The sequence below is a fragment of the Physeter macrocephalus genome, chromosome 5, assembly GCF_002837175.3.
Source record: "Physeter macrocephalus isolate SW-GA chromosome 5, ASM283717v5, whole genome shotgun sequence".
Lineage (NCBI taxonomy): Eukaryota > Metazoa > Chordata > Mammalia > Artiodactyla > Physeteridae > Physeter > Physeter macrocephalus.
In genome coordinates, this window is record NC_041218.1 from 14,950,152 (window position 1) to 14,969,804 (window position 19,653).

At 36.7% G+C, this 19,653-nt stretch overlaps 1 protein-coding gene across 7 annotated transcripts in view; it reads right to left on the reverse strand.

The window, feature by feature from the left end:
• Nucleotides 1-234: 234 nt before the first annotated feature.
• Nucleotides 235-19,653, reverse strand: part of IFT56 (intraflagellar transport 56) — a 32,816-nt gene continuing 13,397 nt past the window's right edge. For 4 of the 7 annotated variants that reach the window (XM_028489691.2, XM_028489689.2, XM_028489690.2 and 1 more), the window contains 10 exons: nt 15,848-15,950; nt 14,500-14,555; nt 13,322-13,375; nt 11,803-11,884; nt 9,724-9,812; nt 9,416-9,499; nt 7,943-8,012; nt 7,056-7,162; nt 3,759-3,892; nt 235-2,261 (listed from right to left, as the gene is read on the reverse strand). In XM_028489691.2, the coding sequence (XP_028345492.1) occupies nt 2,150-2,261; nt 3,759-3,892; nt 7,056-7,162; nt 7,943-8,012; nt 9,416-9,499; nt 9,724-9,812; nt 11,803-11,884; nt 13,322-13,375; nt 14,500-14,555; nt 15,848-15,950 (891 nt within the window). In that variant the 3' untranslated portion in view covers nt 235-2,149. The remainder of the gene's footprint in view (nt 2,262-3,758; nt 3,893-7,055; nt 7,163-7,942; nt 8,013-9,415; nt 9,500-9,723; nt 9,813-11,802; nt 11,885-13,321; nt 13,376-14,499; nt 14,556-15,847; nt 15,951-19,653) is intronic. The other 3 variants (XM_024131003.3, XM_028489692.2, XM_055084804.1) reach the window with 2 other exon arrangements.

Consider the following 19,653-nt stretch of genomic DNA (forward strand, 5'->3'; position numbering starts at 1 on the left):
ATTCTTTTGAAGTACAAAAATAATTTAAAAAATTTTTTCCATTTGCAAGTAATATCTGCTACAGATTATAAAGAGTACACTGATGCTATGAACTGTACACATTACACTACATCCTAAGCCTGGACCTCCCTCTCTCCATGCAACACTACTCTGCAATCTTGAGGCCCGCCAAGATGTTTCAGAAGTAGCTATCCTTTTTTTTTTTTTTTTTTTGGTATGCAGGCCTCCCTCTTACACTAGTCTTTATGGGTTTTTTTTTTTTTTGGTCTCAATTCTACAGATTAAAAACTTTTTAAAAAGTTAATCTAAAATTCCTGGAATTGCTCTTTTTGGAATATCTTTTTTTCCCCAAAAGACAGGAAAATGGCAGGGAGAAGCTAGAGTGTTAAGCTCAACAAGAGCTCATTTAAAAGTAAATCACCATCAGTGGAAAAGTCTTCCAAGTATAGGAAATTTGAAAATAATAGCAATTAACTGGAAGACAAATTTCATTGCAAAGAACCACTGAAAAGTTTCATGTGTCTTTTTCTACTATTATGTTTCCTAATATTTTAAGTGAGGTAAGTAAGAATCACAAGGATTCTAAAGATTATAGCAGGTTCTGTCCAGATCTGACCCACCTTGTCACTTAGATACTGAGAACCAATTATTGATAAAACAGAAACAACATAATAAGGAACAGAAGCTTTGGCATATGAAAAATGATATAACTTCGTTTTCTAAAATTCAGTTTTTCAGGTCAGTTTATTTTGATTTGTGCTCTGAACTAATTAGATTTGGGTCTAAATAAAAGACTGGAAAACTGGTCATCTTCCTGAGCAGAGCTGAAGGAACCCCTTGCAACTGTCCAGAAGGCAAAGGCTCTCTGCCATCACAGACCTCCTTTCCTTAGCTGCTCCAACTCCTGCCATGTTCCCATCTCCATTCTATATAAATTCTTCATCCACAGTGGATGCTGGGGGTATAGGTGGAAAAACTGACACTATTCTTCTTTAGTGCTTCAAGGAATTATGACTTTCAGTTCCCATGCTGGATAGGGATGGCTCTGCACTTTCTATACCTGTAATACTGGTACCTTAAACTAACGGAAAAAAATTATGTAATACAGAAGCAAAGGTAATCTGGTACATAAAACATGTAGGTCTATCTTCTGAAAATAGGTCGTGGGCCTAAAAATGCTCAGTTGTGTAATGGGTTTATATTGCGAGAGCTCAGAAACATTGGGCTAGGATACGACTTAGGACAAAGAGTCCAGCCTTTAGGAAATCCCTCAAAGGGCTCTACATGATCCATATTCTATTAACATTATATTAATAAATAAAATAATCTTTGTAGCCCTACTTTCAAAAATTGATGTTTATTCAGCAGGATATACGAAGAAAAACCTAACCTGTTATGTTACCTAAATTACAATGGGGAAGTGCCTGATGAGATTTGTATACTGTTTCCTGAATATCTTCAAATGTACCGCACAGATTTTTTTCATAGTACTCACCTTTAAAACAACTGCAATATTCAGGTTACTCCACTGCAACTGTGTTATTATCATCAAGAATTCAACTACTGAAAGAGTAATCCCATAAGCCTATTATCTATTAATGACTGGACAGTCTGATAAAGGATCTTACTGCCATTCTTAGAATCATGTAGCTATTTATGACCTCTACTCTCCCAAGATTCACAGATGCCCTATTAAACTTTTTATGGAATTCCCCAGTAAAACAGGATAATGTACATAGATGGCTAAAATTAAGATGACAGAATGATGGTGACCTTTGAGCATTAAAGGCATTTGTTATTGCAGCTTGGAGAAAATGCCATGGAATGCTAATATGTAAAAAAAGTTATGCCATTCCCCTTAAAGTCAGTAAATCACCTAAGAGGACTCTGAGTATTTTAAGAAGAAAGGCACCAGACAAGTCCAAAGTCTTATTGCTCGTCGGATCATACAGGAGCCACAGCACAAATTATGGCTCTTAGTTCAGCCAGGAGGCTCGGTCTAAGCAAGCCAGTCACTGATCTTGAGGCTCGAAGAGCAAGGAAGGAAGTGTAAATAAAACAGAGCCCCGCATCTTACATAAACTTGAGGAAAATGATTTCCAATTTTATGTCAATGTGGTGACTGGTTCCTTAGGACTCCGGAGCTATTTTAGACAGGCACTCTGTTTTCTTTGGCCCATTTCTTCATGATCCGGATGATGTACTCTACTTGGGTGTTACCCGTGCTTCTCAGTAACTGTAGCACTTCTCGAAGGGTCTCTCTGAGGAAAAGATTTGAAAGGACAAAGTGTTTCAATAAAGAATGCAAATTAACAAGTAAAATAAACTTGTGACTGTTCTTCATATCCTTCTGATATGTGCATACGGTGTATTCAAAAACCAATTACAAACTTCCTAGCCTTCTATTCTTTTGATGCCATAGTAAAATGGAAATTCTGTGAAATCCTTCTCACCAATCCAAGTTTTCCTTGTTTACTTCTACCATCTATATATATGCTATTTTTTGCCTTAATATGGCATAAATATTTCCATTTCTATGCTTATTCTGCATGACAGAGTAGAAAGTTATATCCAGGAGCTGGGCTCAAAGAGTTGTGTTCAAATTCTAGCTCTGGGGCTTCCCTGGTGGCGCAGCGGTTGCCCCAGATTTCTCCTTTGTTTAAGGTGGTAATCACCTCAAACTGGGTGTCATTGCCATATCTGTAAAATTTTACAAAGGCAGGCATAGATTATTTCTTCAAGAAAAATAATATATTAATAAATATGGAAGAGAGGAAAGTTAATGACCAAGATTTGGCAAATGTCAGTATTTATATTTTAAGTAATTTAAATTTAATTAAAATTTAAACTCATGTTTTAAGTAATGCAGACTAAAACTTCCCTATTACCTCATCAAATCTATAGATGACTGTCTGCTGATCCTGTTCCCTAAGAGTTCTCTCATATTTTCTACATTTTCCCTCAAGTATCTTCTTTCAACTACCCAAATTCTTTTCAACTTTGATTTAGGAGTGGAAGGAGATACAAGGCAGGAAGTAATTTTTGACAGATTATTTACTTATAAAATAGTCATGGGAATTCCCTGGTGGTCCAGTGGTTAGGACTCAGCACTTTCACTGCTGGGGCCCAGGTTCAGTCCCGGGTCGGGGGAACTAAGATGCCACAAGCTGCGTGGAGCGGCCAAAAAAAAAAAAGTCACATCTTCTATTTATTCATCACTAACAAATGCATTCCACAAAATTATTTTCAGAAAACTGAATTTAGTTTTAAGTAGTTTAACTGTTATCACAAATGGAGCTATATGCCACTTAATTTTATGTAGTCTTAATGTCTCAGTATTTCCTGGAATATGAGAAGGCAAAAGAAAAAAAAGAATTATTAACCACACTCACTCCATTTCTAATTCTTTGAGGACTAAACTAAGAGACACAAGAAAAAAGCCAAAAGGCAAAGAGAAGAAGAAGAGGTTGAAAAAGACATTGTATGAAAATGACAATTCATTTGGAGCCAAATATATATCTTGCTCTTACACTTGAGAGCTGTAGTATACTCAATGTCCCCATTATACATAGTTTAGAATGATCTGACTCTATAAAATAAAAATTCTGGAGGAAAAAGGTCAGATAGAAATATAAAACTTAACCTTTTATTCATCAAAATAATTTTTAGTTTTCAGAAGACATGATCCAAGAAAGCAATTCTCATCCCCCAGGAGCCAGCAAATGCATAGAGGTAGTGTCTATTGTCTGTCTACTTACTTGGGTTCTCTCCCAGCTAAGATCATCTGGAATATGCCTACACAGGCACCCCTCTTGCCTTCCCAATATTCAGGGTTGGGATCCAGCCTCTCTAAGACATCAAATGCTTTTGCCGAATAGTAAAACTGGCCCATCTGAATAAAAGAAAGTACTGTGGTAATATCTGTAGTCAAAAGATCACACAGAATGAAACTAAATGTAAAGATACCATGAAACATAATTTCATAAGACAAGTGCCTGGGTAATGACAACATTTGCAATTAGCAAATTAGATAAATATCAATTCCTTATTAAAATAAGAAGGAAAATCACAGTTTGTGTACATGGGTTCACTTTAAACACCCTTCCCTTCATTAAGTTTTCAACAATATAAGATTTCTTCTACATATAGTCAAGTTACACTGTAATCAACATATTTGTTGTTTCTTCTAATTATATTCTAATCTTGAGGATAAACTCTGATGACCGTGATTTGAACTGGTTATTTTTCAGGTTTCCTCGATGCATTCTGTAGATGACTACTATCATCCATTCATGCTAATCTGATCCTATTCAACCCAAGAGGATGGTCTTTCCCTGACCTTGTCCCTAAAGTCTCAGAATGCCCAGATGTACACTGACTCCTACTCTAAACAGCAAGTCTTTTAAACATTTAATTCATTTTGACAAACTTCTTTCCCAAACATACTACACATTTCCTTGGCCTTGTAGAGTATGCTGACTATCATTAAATTTTGCTTAGATGAAGTTTCCTGATTGGCAATCATAAATGTATGGTGTTCATTGAAGTCTTCAAATTGCTTGGCAATCCTCCTTACTCAGTGTGGTTTCGTTACCTTTCCTTTCCTGTGAACTGTTGTTTTACACCTTTGCCAATTTCCTTAAGATCTCTACTGCATCTCAGCTTCGCTTTTTTCTATACTTCATAGGGAAGACACAACTCTCCTTCCTTCAGTTCAAATTATACTTGTACCTGCATTACTCCTTCCCTCTTTTCTGCATATCTCTCAGAAAGAAGTGCTCTTATTCCTTTTCAAGGTTAATCCTTCTTCCTATGTTCTCCTCAAAAAAATTTTTTTTGGTAAAGAAACACACCAAATGGTGTGGGAAACATACCTGTACAGTTTAATGACTATAATGTCAATATAAGTGTAACTACCACCCAGGTCAAGAAATGAAAGATTGACAGCAAAACAGAAGCTCTGTGTGTCACTTCCACACCACAACCCTCTCTTTCCCTATTTTCAGTAACTAGTAGTCTGATTTTTATGGTCATCAGTTCTTTGACCTTCTTTATAGTTTTATCAGCTATGTAAACATCTTTAGACAATATAATTGAGTGTTGCCTCTTAGTATGTTAGCTATATGAAATAAAGCTGTAAATATTCTTTTGTGTCTTGTATATGTTTTTACAATTCATCTATATTGCTGGACAGAGCTCTAGTTGGTTCATTTTTTAAAGCCTTTTTATTTTAAAATAATTATAAATTTACAGGAGGTCACAAAGATAGCACAGAGTGGTCCCATGTCCCTTTCAACCAATTTCCCCCATTATAGCTTATACAACTGTAGTACAATATCATAATATCAAACCCAGGAAACTGACATCACTACAATGTGTATGTACAGTTCTGTCATTTAATCAAATGTGTAGGTTCATGTAACCACTACCCTTATCAAGATACAGATCTATTCCATCACCACAAAGCTGTACTCTCCTCCCAGCTGACCATCCCTAACCTCTGGCAATCACCAATTTTTTCTACATCTCTATAATTTTGTTATTTCAAGAATGTTATATATATGAAATCATACATCAGTTTTTTTAAGATTGTGGTCTATGTTATTCTCATTGAATCTGCTTCCTAATCCAATTCTCTTCTGTACCTAGCAGTGTTTTCTCAGGCCTCTTGCAATTCCATCTAGTTGCAGATTTGACATTTTCCTTCCTTGGCATTTGATAAAATAGGAACAAGAAAAAGAGTAATGAAAAACACCTTTTTTTCTCTCTCCTGGTTCTTTTCTTTTCCTTCTGTTCATATTCATCCTCTGCCTCTTTCACTGACTCTTCTTTCTATTTCTATCCCTTAAATACTGGTGTTCCACGTGGTTCCTCAGCCCATTCACTGGTCAATCTCATTCTCTCCCATACTCCACTGCTACTACTGCTACCACCACCACCATTAACTACTGTTAACTTCTAAAGCTACATCTCTAGTCCGAGCCTCTCACATGAATACCTGAGCTCCAGGATCACCCTGATAATTTCACATATGTAATATCTCTACCTGGGAGCCCCAAACACACTTCAGATTTAATACATCTAAAATTGAACTAAATTCCTGTCTTTTAGTGTTTTCTTTCCCTCTGCCTTCCCTAACTCACTTAATATCATTGCCATCCACCAAGTTCTATTAAACACTTTCAAGTTTCCTATGTTTTAAATCCTTTTCTACTGATGGTGATTCACTTTATAATGTAATGATTCACTTTGCAATGAGCTATTATTGATTAATTTGATACTAGACTCTCTTTACCTGACGTTTTCCTGTCTTTTGGACAGGAAGAAATATTCCCAGAATAGGAGTTTCCAGAATTTGCGGCTAATTTTTTAAAAAGCTTTTAATCTATAGGATAGGGCCCCAAACTCCTCCCTCTTCCCTGCCTTTCCAACTCCCTACACACAAACACACACACACACACACACACACACACACACACACACACACAGTTTGTCCTTTATTAAATCTGACTGCTTTTTAATTCTCTTTTTCTGGTTCCTTTGTCTTTCCTGTCTACTATTTGCACCATGGTTTTCCCAAAGGTTTGGTTTGCAACTCTCTTACTCTTCTTACTTTATTCCCTTATCGGTAATCTCACTTTTTTCAGGGCTTCAGTTACTATTGAAGTGGTGATGATTTCTCCAGATTTGTCTCTCGATGTCAGAGAACATCATTCTTGAGCTTCAGAACCAAACTTCCAATTACCAGATGAATATCTCTATCTGCATGGTACCTAAAGATTCATAGCCTTTGGAAATCTAAAACCTCCTCTCTAAACCACTATTTCATACACATTATTTCATATTTCATTTATAGGTATACATGTTTTAAAACCCTGAAATGCTGTCTATCTCTGAGTTCAGTTCATTCATAAAAGGGATGACATTTCTGATATCACTATGCGAATCCTCTCACCTATAGCCCTTTAATCTCTAGGACACTTTCCCCTAATATTGAGTCCGTGCAGCAATGTGATACTGATCTTCCTTTCCCCTTAGGTCTCACTCAGACGCACCTTGTAGCAGTCGTTAGCAATGAGCTGTAAGAGGCTAAAGGACTCGCCAGAGGTTTCCATCTTGAGGTAAAGTTCCCAGGCTAGTCTTGGTTTCTTATTCATAATGTCTACAAAGAGAAACAAAGATTAATGCTTTTTAAATGTACAAGAAATACACTTCTGCATCTTGCTAGTCTATGGATTTGGTTCTATGTTACAAATATACAAAGTAATGGTAAGCAGCTCTTACATGGGAAAGCTTACAATGTCGGCATTAAGCTGGTTTCCCCATCAGAACTCTACCATACTTAAAATACTTAAGTTAGGCTTTACATAGTTATATCTTTTTAGATTGGGTTGACTTCCAGTAGTTCCAACTTTGCTCATCTGCTAAAAAGTCATCTATCATTCATTCAATCCCACTCATACAGTTCCAGCCTCACTTAGAAACCTAATTGCTAAAATTTTCCCATGACTTCAAAAACTCAGTGAACATTTTAAAACCAAGTGAAAAAAAAGGAGCAAGAGAGAGACAGACAGACAGAGACAATAGGCTATATAGTACACACAAATTATGTTTTTGACATTTTATCACTTTTCAGGCCTGCACCAAAGTGAAAAGGTTAAATTAGCATAACAATATCATTTAACAAAAAACAATGTAAACTCAGACTCTGGAAGCTTTAATAGGCTAAAGGAAGAACTTGGCATCTTTTAGGACTGTTTATGCTAGGTCAATGTCATATGGTAGAACTAATCACAGGGTAAACATATATAACACACGTACGTGGCCATCCTTACTGAGTAGCATTAACAACCCTTAATCTCAGAGTTTCCTCATTGTACAAAACAAAATTAGAAAACACTCAATAAAAGGATTCCTCTATAACATTTAAAAGAAGACTCACAGCACCGAGCTAACCAACTGAGGTAAATGTAGTCATTTTTCATCTTCTCACTTTGGATTAAAAGGAAAATCTGTAAGAGGAGGAAAAAGGGAATAAACATGAAGATGCTTTTACAATAAAAATATCTATAGCAGCTTGCCTTAGATTAATGAGCATTATAAATGACCAAATTCTATACAGGCCACTGAGAAAAGTAAAGGACAATTTTTGTGCTGATTTATTTATTTATTTATTTATTTTGTGCGGTACGCGGGCCTCTCACTGCTGTGGCCTCTCCCGTTGCGGAGCACAGGCTCCGGACGCGCAGGCTCAGCGGCCATGGCTCACGGGCCCAGCCGCTCCGCGGCATGTGGGATCTTCCCGGACCGGGACACGAACCCGTGTCCCCTGCATCGGCAGGCGGACTCTCAACCACTGCGCCACCAGGGAAGCCCTTGTGCTGATTTTAAAACACTTCTCTCAGTTATTGATATCACAAGGTAACATGAGGTTGGTGAGAATATAGAAGATTTGAACAGAATAATTAACAACTGCACATGCTACTGGGCAATAAAGCAAGTCTCAACAGATTTTAAAGGACTGGTGTTATACAGACCACACTCTATGACCACAATACAATTCAGTTAGAAATCAAAATAAAATAACCTGGAAAGAATAACATACACACTTGAAAATCATGAAACATGTTTTAGAATAACTCACCGTCAAAGATAATAAAAAGGTCATTTCTAAACATAATGGAAATTAGAAAATACTTAGAATTTGAATAATAATGAGTTGAGTAATTTGTTGAATAATAACAAAACTGAATTAAATAATTCAATTGAATTATTTTGAATCATTCAGATAATCTATGGAGTTAGAAGTCAAGATAGTGGTTAGCCTTGTGGGGAAGAGATTGACTCAAAAAGGAGATGGGTGCATTCCCAGGGTTATGATAATATTCTATTTCATGATCTGGGTACTGACTATTTGGGTATGTTCACTTTAAAAATTCATCAAGCTGTGTATTTTGATTTGTATGCTTTTCTCCATGTATGTTATGTTTTTATAAAATTTATCCAAAAAAGGAAAACATGAATGTGGTTATAAAATCTATATATCTATTTATATTGCACTTTTTTTTTTTTTTTTTTTTTTTGCGTTACGCGGGCCTCTCACTGTTGTGGCCTCTCCCGTTGCGGAGCACAGGCTCCGGACGCGCAGGCTCAGCGGCCATGGCTCACGGGCCCAGCCGCTGCGCGGCATGTGGGATCCTCCCGGACCGGGGCACGAACCCGTGTCCCCTGCATCGGCAGGCGGATTCTCAACCACTGCGCCACCAGGGAAGCCCTATATTGCACTTTTTAATATAACCTAAGAACAAAAGAACTTTTAATAATCCTTTACCCTTAAACTTTCTATTTAAGTGAGAAAAAGATAACAATGTTTTTAGATAGAATTATTCAAACGCCTTCAAAAGCAAGTACCCACCTCTTCACCCTCACTGGTATTGCCAGTTGCAGCTTTGGCTTGGGCATAATTAAAGTTAAAGATGTCATCATTATAGAAGTAACTCTGAAAAACATCCAAGAATAGGTCACACTGAGCATTAACATATAAAATATAAAAACATCAGTCATACCAGGTAAACACAAAAATAATCTTAAGGAATTAGCTGATGCCACTACTACCACCACAGGAAAAGGGTGGTAGTAAAAGATACTCTAAAAGTATCTTATCTGTGACATACTATATACAGTATTTTGCATACAAAGTCATCTAGAAAATTCTACACTGACCTTAAATGAGTTGAGGTAAATCAAGACATCATCAAATTGCTTAAGCAGGAAGAAACAGGAAGCCATGCACTGCCTCCCTGGTATTGTATCTGAAATGGAATGGGAAAAGAAACCAGGTGTATTCATGAAACTAAAAGTTCTCTTTAGGGGCTTCCCTGGTGGCGCAGTGGTTAAGAATCTGTGTGCCAATGCAGGGGACACGGGTTCGAGCCCCGGTCCGGGAAGATCCCACATGCTGCGGAGCAACCCATACGCCACAACTACTGAGCCTGTGCTCTAGAGCTCATGCTCCACACGAGAGAAGCCACCGCAATGAGAAGCCCGTGCACCGCAACGAAGAGCAGCCCCCCGCTCGCCGCAACTAGAAAGCCCGTGCGCAGCAACAGAGACCCAACGCAGCCAAAAGTAAATAAATAAATTAATTAAAAATAATGTTTAATAATATATTTTTTTAAAGTTCTCCTTAGCTGAACTTTGAGTTATTTTATAATTTAGAGACAGGAATGCATTCCAAGACATCTTTCTAGATTCTGAAATTACAGATTCTGTTCAGTGGACAAAACATCAGCAAGATGGAGGTCACAGTACTCAAGAATGACCGATAATCTCTCTTGCGGTTAACTCTCAGAGTCCCACATGAGCACATGTCCTACAGGCTACGGTTTTCCCCAAATCTTTTCCAGGGCTTTGATTCTCTCACCCAACTCCAACACCTGCACACTCAACTGTCGTGACTTAGTATCCATCATTACTCATCTAAGACAACCTAACACTTCTGATCTCAAATGGAGAAATACTTTGCCATGGAACTATCTGATCCTCATCTTGACCAACTTTTTGTCTGATAACAGATTCGTATTTGAAGTGGCAGAGGATTAGAATAATACCTGACCCTCACCACTGTCACTCCCAATCTTCCTTCCTCTGTTCAATATTGTTCCCCCAAAACACTTAGCACAGTCAGATATACTATATAATCTATTTAAAAAAAAATATTTATTTACTTATTTGGCTGTGCGGGGTCTTAGTTGCAGCACGCAGGCTCTTTAAGTTGCGGCATGTGGGATCTAGTTCCCTGACCAGGGATCGAACCCAGGCCCCCTGCATTGGGAGCGTGGAGTCTTAACCACTGGACCACCAGGGAAGTCCCCTATAATCTACTTATTATGTTTATAGTCTGTTCTCTTTAGACTGTACACTGCACAAGCATAGGGGGATTGGTTTGTTTTGTTTACTGCTGTATCCCCAACACCACAATACACTTTTGTTGTGCAAATGAACTGAAATGGGGAAAGAAAATATTATCCAACAAATAGTTTTGGTGCAACATTTGAAAGAAAATGAATATCCAGGGGTGATTAGAATATTTAACAATCAGTTCAGCATGAACACTGTTCATCAGAATACATGCACTGGTGGGAAATATAGTTGAATATTATATAACTTCAGGGATAAAAAAGCATTTTCTAAGCTTGATACCCATGTAAGAAATCATTATAGAAAAGATAAATAAGATGTAAATGTTTTTATATGGGAAAAAAATACTGTAGGCAAAGTTAAAAGCAAATGACCTACTGGAAAAATATCTACAGCATGACAAAAGTTTTATACATAAAGAGCTCTTGAGAAATCAATAAAAGTTAACATTTCAAATAAAAAACAGAATCAAATTTTTTAAACTCTTATGAACTAGAGAATATACTTATTCTCCTCTATTTATATATCCTCTCATCCCATTTTAGCTGAGATGTTAAGAAGGGCTAATTTAATATTCTCTCCTGTGTCTGAGTTCCTACTTTATAATGGGAAGCCTAACAGATATCAAATAACAGAATCAAATTTTTTAAACTCTTATGAACTAGAGAATATACTTATTCTCCTCTATTTATATATCCTCTCATCCCATTTTAGCTGAGATGTTAAGAAGGGCTAATTTAATATTCTCTCCTGTGTCTGAGTTCCTACTTTATAATGGGAAGCCTAACAGATATATCCCTGGACAGAGAGTCAAACTTCACCAGTTAGTATATGACCAACTCCAGTTATAAATCATGCTCGCAGGTACAGATTCAGACATACCACATTCACTAGCTGATCCTCCCACCAACTGGAAGAACTGCTGGGCAATTTTCATATGATCCTTCTGAAAAACAAAGCAGAGCTGATACAGAAGAATAAGCTGAAAATATATTATTTGTATTACTTTGTGGTTTTAACATATTTGTCAGGATTTAACATATACCCTTGTTTTAAATCCTCCCCAAATCAATACTACTAATTCTTATTAGCATAAGCAACTAGAAAATGATAATCTGCAATTGAATTAAAACCTATTTAGGGTCAGATAGGAAAGAAGAAAAAAATCCAATCCCCAAATTCTATCTTAAAAGTATCTTCATTAAATGAACTCATTCATTCATTCATTTAACAAATATTTATTGCTCTTTTATCATATATCAGACCTTGTGGTAGGAGCTACGGCTATAACAAGGAGTATTTATTAAATAAAATCATTAATTTATTCAATAGCTATTTATTGCCTATTTACTACATGAAGCACTTTGGAGTGAGCTGGAGATAAAAAAAATTTATTTATATTACACTTTGTTCCAGAAAGAACTTACTATGCCATATTCAGAGGAATAAGAGCTTAATTTTAGTCAGCATTTTGGTACTTATAAAAAGCTTTTCCAGAGAAACAATTATTCCCATTTTACAGATGTCAAAATTAAAGCTCAGAGGTATGCAAGGTTAAAAAAAAGTCAGTGAAGGGACTTCCCTGGTGGTGCAGTGGTTAAGAATCCGTCTGCCAATGCAGGGGACATGGGTTCGATCCCTGATCTGGGAAGGGATCCGCAGAGCAGCTGAGCCTGTGTGCCACAACTACTGAGCCTGTGCTCTAGAGCCCGCACACCGCAGCTACTCAGCCTGCAAGCCGAAACTACTCAGCCTGCAAGCTGCAACTACTGAGCCCATGCACCGCAACTACTGAAGCCTGCCCACCTAGAGCCTGTGCTCTGCAACGAGAAGCTACTGCAATGAGAAGCCCGCACACGCCACAAAGAGTAGCCCCCGCTCCCTGCAACTAGAGAAAGCCTGCACACAGCAGCAAAGACCCAACGCAGCCAAACAAATAAATTTTAAAAAGTCAGTGAAAATTTGCAATGATTTGCTGTTGTTATTAGATATACACACTGTTTAACAATTGGGCTTTTTTTTTTTTAACCAAAGCAGCAATTCTTAGGGTTGTAGCTTTCTTTTTTCTTTATTTTTAAATTTCATTTTATTTTGTTTTATTTTTTTGGCCACGCTGTGCGGCTTGCAGGACCTTAGTTCCCCAACCAGGGCTCGAACCCGGTCCCTGGCAGTGAGAGCGCCAAGTCCTAACCACTAGACCACCAGGGAATTCCCCTTTTTTGTCTTTAAATAACAGAATTCTTTTCACAATGTAATCTGGACTGGGGGATATGGAGAAATAAAAGGAACTGCAGAAAAGCCTATTTGTAAGCTTATTGATGGTTGAAATTTGATGTTCATTTTGATCTTTTCTACACACATAACTTTACAAGCTACAGATTACCAGTAATTTTATACTCACCGAACCCATTTCCTGGCCAAGGGCTGCATTGACCACTCCTTTGAGGATATACTCCTGGACATATGGAATATCACTAATTAATTTAAAAGGAACGTGGAACTAAGAGATATCTTTCAAATAGATCATTTGCATCAACTTAATGCTTTATATATATTATCAAAAGTTACCCAAAGTCACTTTTCTCTGTTCTATCCCTGGTTTGAATGAAAGAATTAGCAGACTTTCATTTGTTTCCCAGGAAAGTATTCATATAACAGAATTCATCATATTTGTAAAATTCTCAATCTTAGGCAGAAAAACTCAGTGGACACTCACAGGAGTTAAGTTTTGTTTTTATTTCAATTCAGTGGAAAAAATTAACAATAAAATGTTTATGTAATAATTTTTACACCTTATCAGTCACTGCCATTCTCTGTGATGACATCATATATATATTATCAATATTTTTCCCTTTCCAATGTTATAATAACCTTTCTTTGCTAGTGATCCCTTACCTCAAAAAAAAAAAGTATCCTCTGATTCTCCTTTGTAAGGTATTCTTGCTTTTGGAGTCCTGAGGCCTCACCTGTATCCCCTTCAGACTTGGTTCTGTTCTTTAATAGATACTCTCCTTAGCTTTATCAATTTTTATGTGGGTACTATTTTTATTTAAGAGGGCTCATAAAAAGAACAGAACAAAAGATGCTGAAGCCTTTAATACACTGGAGAAATATACCTGTTTAGATCTAGAAACAGTTTTCAGTCAGTCTTTCACTCAATGAGTGGGATGCCTACTATGTGCTTAGTATACATAGTGTTGGAGATACAATACAGACACAATCCCTGACTGCAAGAAGCCAATAACCTAGCAGGGGACAAAGACACAGTACAGACAATCATACTTCTGACACAAGTTTCTATATCTAGTTTCATCAGAATTCTAGATTTCATATTTTCAAACATCAACCCTTTTGAGGAGATGACCACATATACGGGAGTTTACAAATATCAAGAAGCCCAGGATATTCATTCTCATATCAAAAGTCTCACATAAAAAAAAAAGTCTCACATAACATTCCTAGATCAATATATACGATCTTTCCTGAGATTCTACAAGCAAGAATCTTCTCTAAGATGCCTTCTGAAATTCCACTTTCAACAGAACTTGGTTAGTAAAAATGTAACACATTCGCAATTACCTGAGGAGTAGTAGGTTCCAGATCCTTAATTAAGTTATAAGCTTCTTGTACATCATCTGAAATATAAGAAATAAGTAGTTATACTAATCTGTATCCTAGCAAACTCTTCTGAAACAGTCTCCCAAACGATAAGATCCTTCAAACATTCATGGGAAGTATGATTTGTTTTTTTTGTCTCTTCACTCTCCATCAAGTTCAGTGTTGAGTAGTAGATAACCAAATACCTGTAGGAAGCCCATATTACGCCATGAAGCACCTAAAAGTTCAAGCTAACATAAGGAATGGGGAAGTATATGCCAATGGCATTGTAATTATATAAGAAAAACCACCATTGTTTTAAAAGATATATAAAGTATGTAGGAGTGAAATGACATGAAGTCTGGGATTCGCTTTAAATATTTTAGCAACAAAAACAGAAGGGGGAGGATAAATGAAACAAGACTGGTGATATCTAGAAGACTGCTGAATCTGGGATGCACATTTGGGTGTTCATTTTGGATGTTCATACTATTAACTTGTTTTGTTTATGTTTGAAAATTTTTAGAATAAAAATAAATTCATAAAATATATAAGGTGTTTCTTTAATTCTCATCCAAAAGCATATTTCTTTGTGCTTATATATCAAATTAGAGAGAACTATTTGCAAGTTCATGTTCTTATGCTAATAAACACTTACATTTTCCTCGATGAGGAATATGTTGTCTGGTTGTTTCTACCATGCACCTACAAAGGCCCACACTGTTAGTCCGAGGTCCATGACAGAGTGCCAGCACCACTACATGGTAACTCCTACCCTGTACTCACAATTGTTAGATAAAAGACTGCTTTAGGCATGTGTCTAACAATTTTATCCTTACTTAGGGGAAACAAATATCATGTTCTCTTTGCATCATACTATTTCTCATGAGAAGCTGGGGGTACAAATAAACAGAAAGGCAGACAATTAGAGCAAATAAAAAACAGTGAATGATGAAAAAGAAAAGACTCAAGAAAATGTAGATGTACATTATACATAGGGGAACACAAGAAAAAGAAGAAACAAGGGAGGGGAAGGAAAAAAAACAGAAAAACTGAAATAGAATGAATAGAGAACAAAGGGCAGAAAAATAAGAGGAAAAGAAAAGAACAGAATGAGTGAGAGATTGGAAGCAACAGAAGAGGAAAGAGAGAATAAAGAGAAAAGGCACAACAAATAAATACCAATAAATTTGTTCTGTCCTACGAACCTGTTGCAAACATATTTTGGAAGTATTATGAATTGATTTTAAAGATTTAGCAAGTAGTTCAGTTAGAGATTAAATGTTCTAAAATATCTTCAATAGGCAAGACCAAGACACAGTTTTCTTACCTTGACGAAGGTAGTAAATCACTAAGTTTAGCCTAGCTTCAGGAATGACATCAACCAGGGGAGGCAAAACCTGCAAAGCCCCTTCACCTCCTCGGAAAACAACCTAAAGACAGAGAAACTCTGTATTATGGCAGCAATAACTATGAGTTCACTTATTGGTGGAAATGTGTAAGCAGCTGACACAACAGTTATTCTCTGAAAGGATGAATATATTTTTGAAGCTCTCTATAAACGCATGACTTTGACCTAATTAAAAGAAAACCATCCTAAATTATAAGAAATAGAATAAAGGTATAACCCTATTGCATACATTTCCTTTTCTCCTCATAAGAACCGTAGAAAACTCTTAAAGTACCCAATAATTAATGAAACTTTTTTTCTAGACAGATATTCTCTATCAAAAACTCCATGAAGGAATTTATATAATCTTGCTGAGACTGTTGCCTCATCTCTAAATGGCATTAGTAATGTCTACCTTTCAGGGTTATCATGAGGATTAAATGAGTTAAAGTGGGCTAAATGTGTGGCACATAGTAGGTAATATTTCATTTAGGTTTTCAGTAAATATTCATTAGCACTTACTATATGCCTGGTATTGTAATAGCAGGGCTACACCAGGAACAAGTCACTCCCCTATCACTATATAGGCTATACTCAGGTGGGGAGAGACCTTCAAAGAGCAAACTTAAGTATGTTGTCGTATGATAATAAATGCTACAGAGAATAGCTAAAACAAAAGCACCATTCATGAAAGGACAGTTTTGCATACTGTTCTGTACTCAGAGCCTAGCACAGTATCTGGCACACAGTTATTTCACAAATAAGTATACAGAAATCAAGGCAATCAGGCATAAACTACTAATCTCTTTTTTCTATATCAAAATATCCATATGGTCATCTTATTTGCTTCCTCCTTGTCTGAGATGCTCCCTTCTCTTGCCAAGATTAATTCCTTCATCTATCTTCTTTGATGTCATAACTTCTGACTCCATCTGGATCTTGTTTCTGCATTAATCAATCATTCTATTTCATTAATCCTGGTCCCATTTCTCAACTTCAAACATGCACAAAGGTTTCTGCTCTCTTGAAAAATCTTCCTTCCACTTGGTGCCACTGTTCCCTCTGGATAGCACCTTATTTTTCTCCTTTCTTTCAACGCCACACTTTAAAAGTATGTGGTTCCCTGCTTCAACTTTCTTCTCACCCTCTCACTCCTTAAGTTCCCAGAAAACTTGCTTCTGCTCTCTGCACACTAGTAAACTCACTCTACAAGTCACAAATTAACCCCTTTGGCCAAATTCAATGGACTACTCTGTCTTCTTGCTCCATGACATACCTGCAGTTTTGACACTGATGGAATAGCATGACAACAATAGCACTGTTTACTATATGCTTACTCTATGCTGCATACTGCTTGAGGTACCTTATACACATTACCTCATTTCAACTTCACAAGGAAATAAGGTAGGTACTATAATTTCCACTATTCTACATATGAGAACATGGAGACTCATCAATGCTTTGTGACTTACCCAATGTTACAAAGCTAGTACATGGTATAACTTGATTTTGACCTCAGATCTGACTCCAAAAGTAGATGTTAATAACAACAATTTATATTGCTTAATATTTTTCAGGTTTTGTTTTAGACAGTAAGGTAACCTGTATTCATTGGAAAAAACTTACATATACTATTACAACAGGAAAAAGGAAAATTTCCATTTTTTCACTTTTCTCTTTAATCCCACCCTCCAAGAATAATTCCTATTGCTAGCTAATATGCATCTCCCAGTTATACGTACATATAACAATTCTTTATTCTGGCTGTATATTATGTCCACTTGGGAAACTTTTAAGAAAAGTACTCATGGCTGAACCCTAGGCAACCATTCAGTAAAAATCGCACCCATCATTAGTTTTAAAAATCTCCCAGGTGATTAAAATGTGTACTTGTAATGACATTATAGTTAGAAGCAACCTAAGTGTCCATCAACAGATGAATGGGCAAAGAAGATGTGGTCTATATATACAATGGAATATTACTCAGCCATAAAAAAGAACGAAACTTTGCCATTTGCAGCAACATGGATGGACTTGGAGGCCATTATGCTAAGTGAAATAAGTCAGACAAAGAAAGACAAATACTGTATGATAACACCTATATGTGGAATCTAAAAAATGCAGCACACTAGTGAATATAACAAAAAAGAAGCAGACTCACAGATATTGAGAACAAACTAGTGGTTACCAGTGGAGGGTGGGGCAATATAGCGGTGGGAGAATGGGAGGTACAAACTACTGGGTGTAAGACAGGATACAAAGATGTATTTGTACAACGCAGAGAACATAGCCAACATGTTGTAATAATTGTAAATGGAGTGTAATCTTTAAAAATTGTATAAAAATCAGAAAAAAATTTAAAAATGACATTACTGTTGACCCTTGAACAATGGTGGAGTGGGTGGTTTAGAGGCACTGACCCTCCACACAGTTGAAAATCCGAGTATGATTTATAGTCAGCCACCCACATCCATGGTTCCTCCACATCCGAGGATTCAACCAACCTCAGACCGTGCAGTATTTACGATTGAAAAAACTCTGTGTGTAAGTGGACTCATGCAGTTCAAACCCGTGTTGTAGAAGGGTCAACTGTACATTATCGAGGTGCTTTTTCTCGCCTGCCCTTTCTTGAGATATTTTCTTATTCTCCTTCTTCCAGCCACTTAAATACAAATGCTCTCTTGGAACCATGTTTTTCTCTGTTTTTAACCCTTTCTTCAACTATCACTACTCTTAAGAAAACTCCTAAACCTGTTCTCTGGTCTTAATCTCTTTCCAAGTTTAATTTCCAGACTACTACCTCTAACACATCATTCTCCACAAAAATTAATCTGTCTTTAATTTATAAACTAGACTAGAAGTGATAAGATTACAGGCAGAAGCTCATAATAAAAAATAACCACAGAAAACGCTATCTGTGATGGAGGCCTGAATTAGAGGAGGAATGGAATGAATATAAGACAATACCAACAAAGAATTAATAGGATTAAGTGACTGAGTGGCTATCAGAGATAAAGGGGAAGAGAGAGTCTAAAACAGCTATGGTTTTCGGCATTCCTACTCAGAGACTTGGTGCCAAAGAAGGTACAGAGAAATCAGAAGGAAAAGGAGTAGTTATTATTATTGCCATTTTCAGATGAGGAATCTGAAACTCAACAATATTAAATAATTTTCTCAGTGTCCTGGGTGTCTGAGTTGAATGCAGCTGCTTTGCACCCACTCTACTGCCTAGTCAATGGAATCAAACTTGAAACTTCATCTGAATGTTTGTTTTTTTTTTTTAGCAATGGCCATCATAGTCCAGCCCTAAACCTAACCCCCTTTTTACTTTTTCACTAAGTAAAACTTTAATTTTTCACTGTGCCCCAGTGCAAACTTTCTGTTCTAGTAAATTCAAACTGCTCACAACCTATCACATATGCCTTCTTCATTCATTTATCCATGTCCCTGCCACAAATGAACCCTATAAATCCCAGCCATCTTCCAAAGACCAGCTCAAGCTTTACTTTCATCAGAATATCCTTCCCATTTATTACAACCCAAAGGGATATGTTCCTTTGTCTTTGCCAACAAAATGAAACGTGGATCTCACTGCCTTACACTTCTTTCTAAATGTTAAGTATGTATTACTGCCCTCCCAATAAGGATTTGCTTGAGGAAAGAACCTGATATCTTAAACTCATTCTCTCTCCTCCACAGCAAGAAAGAGTTTACTTAAAGTAGAGAAATACTTGTTGAGATAACTC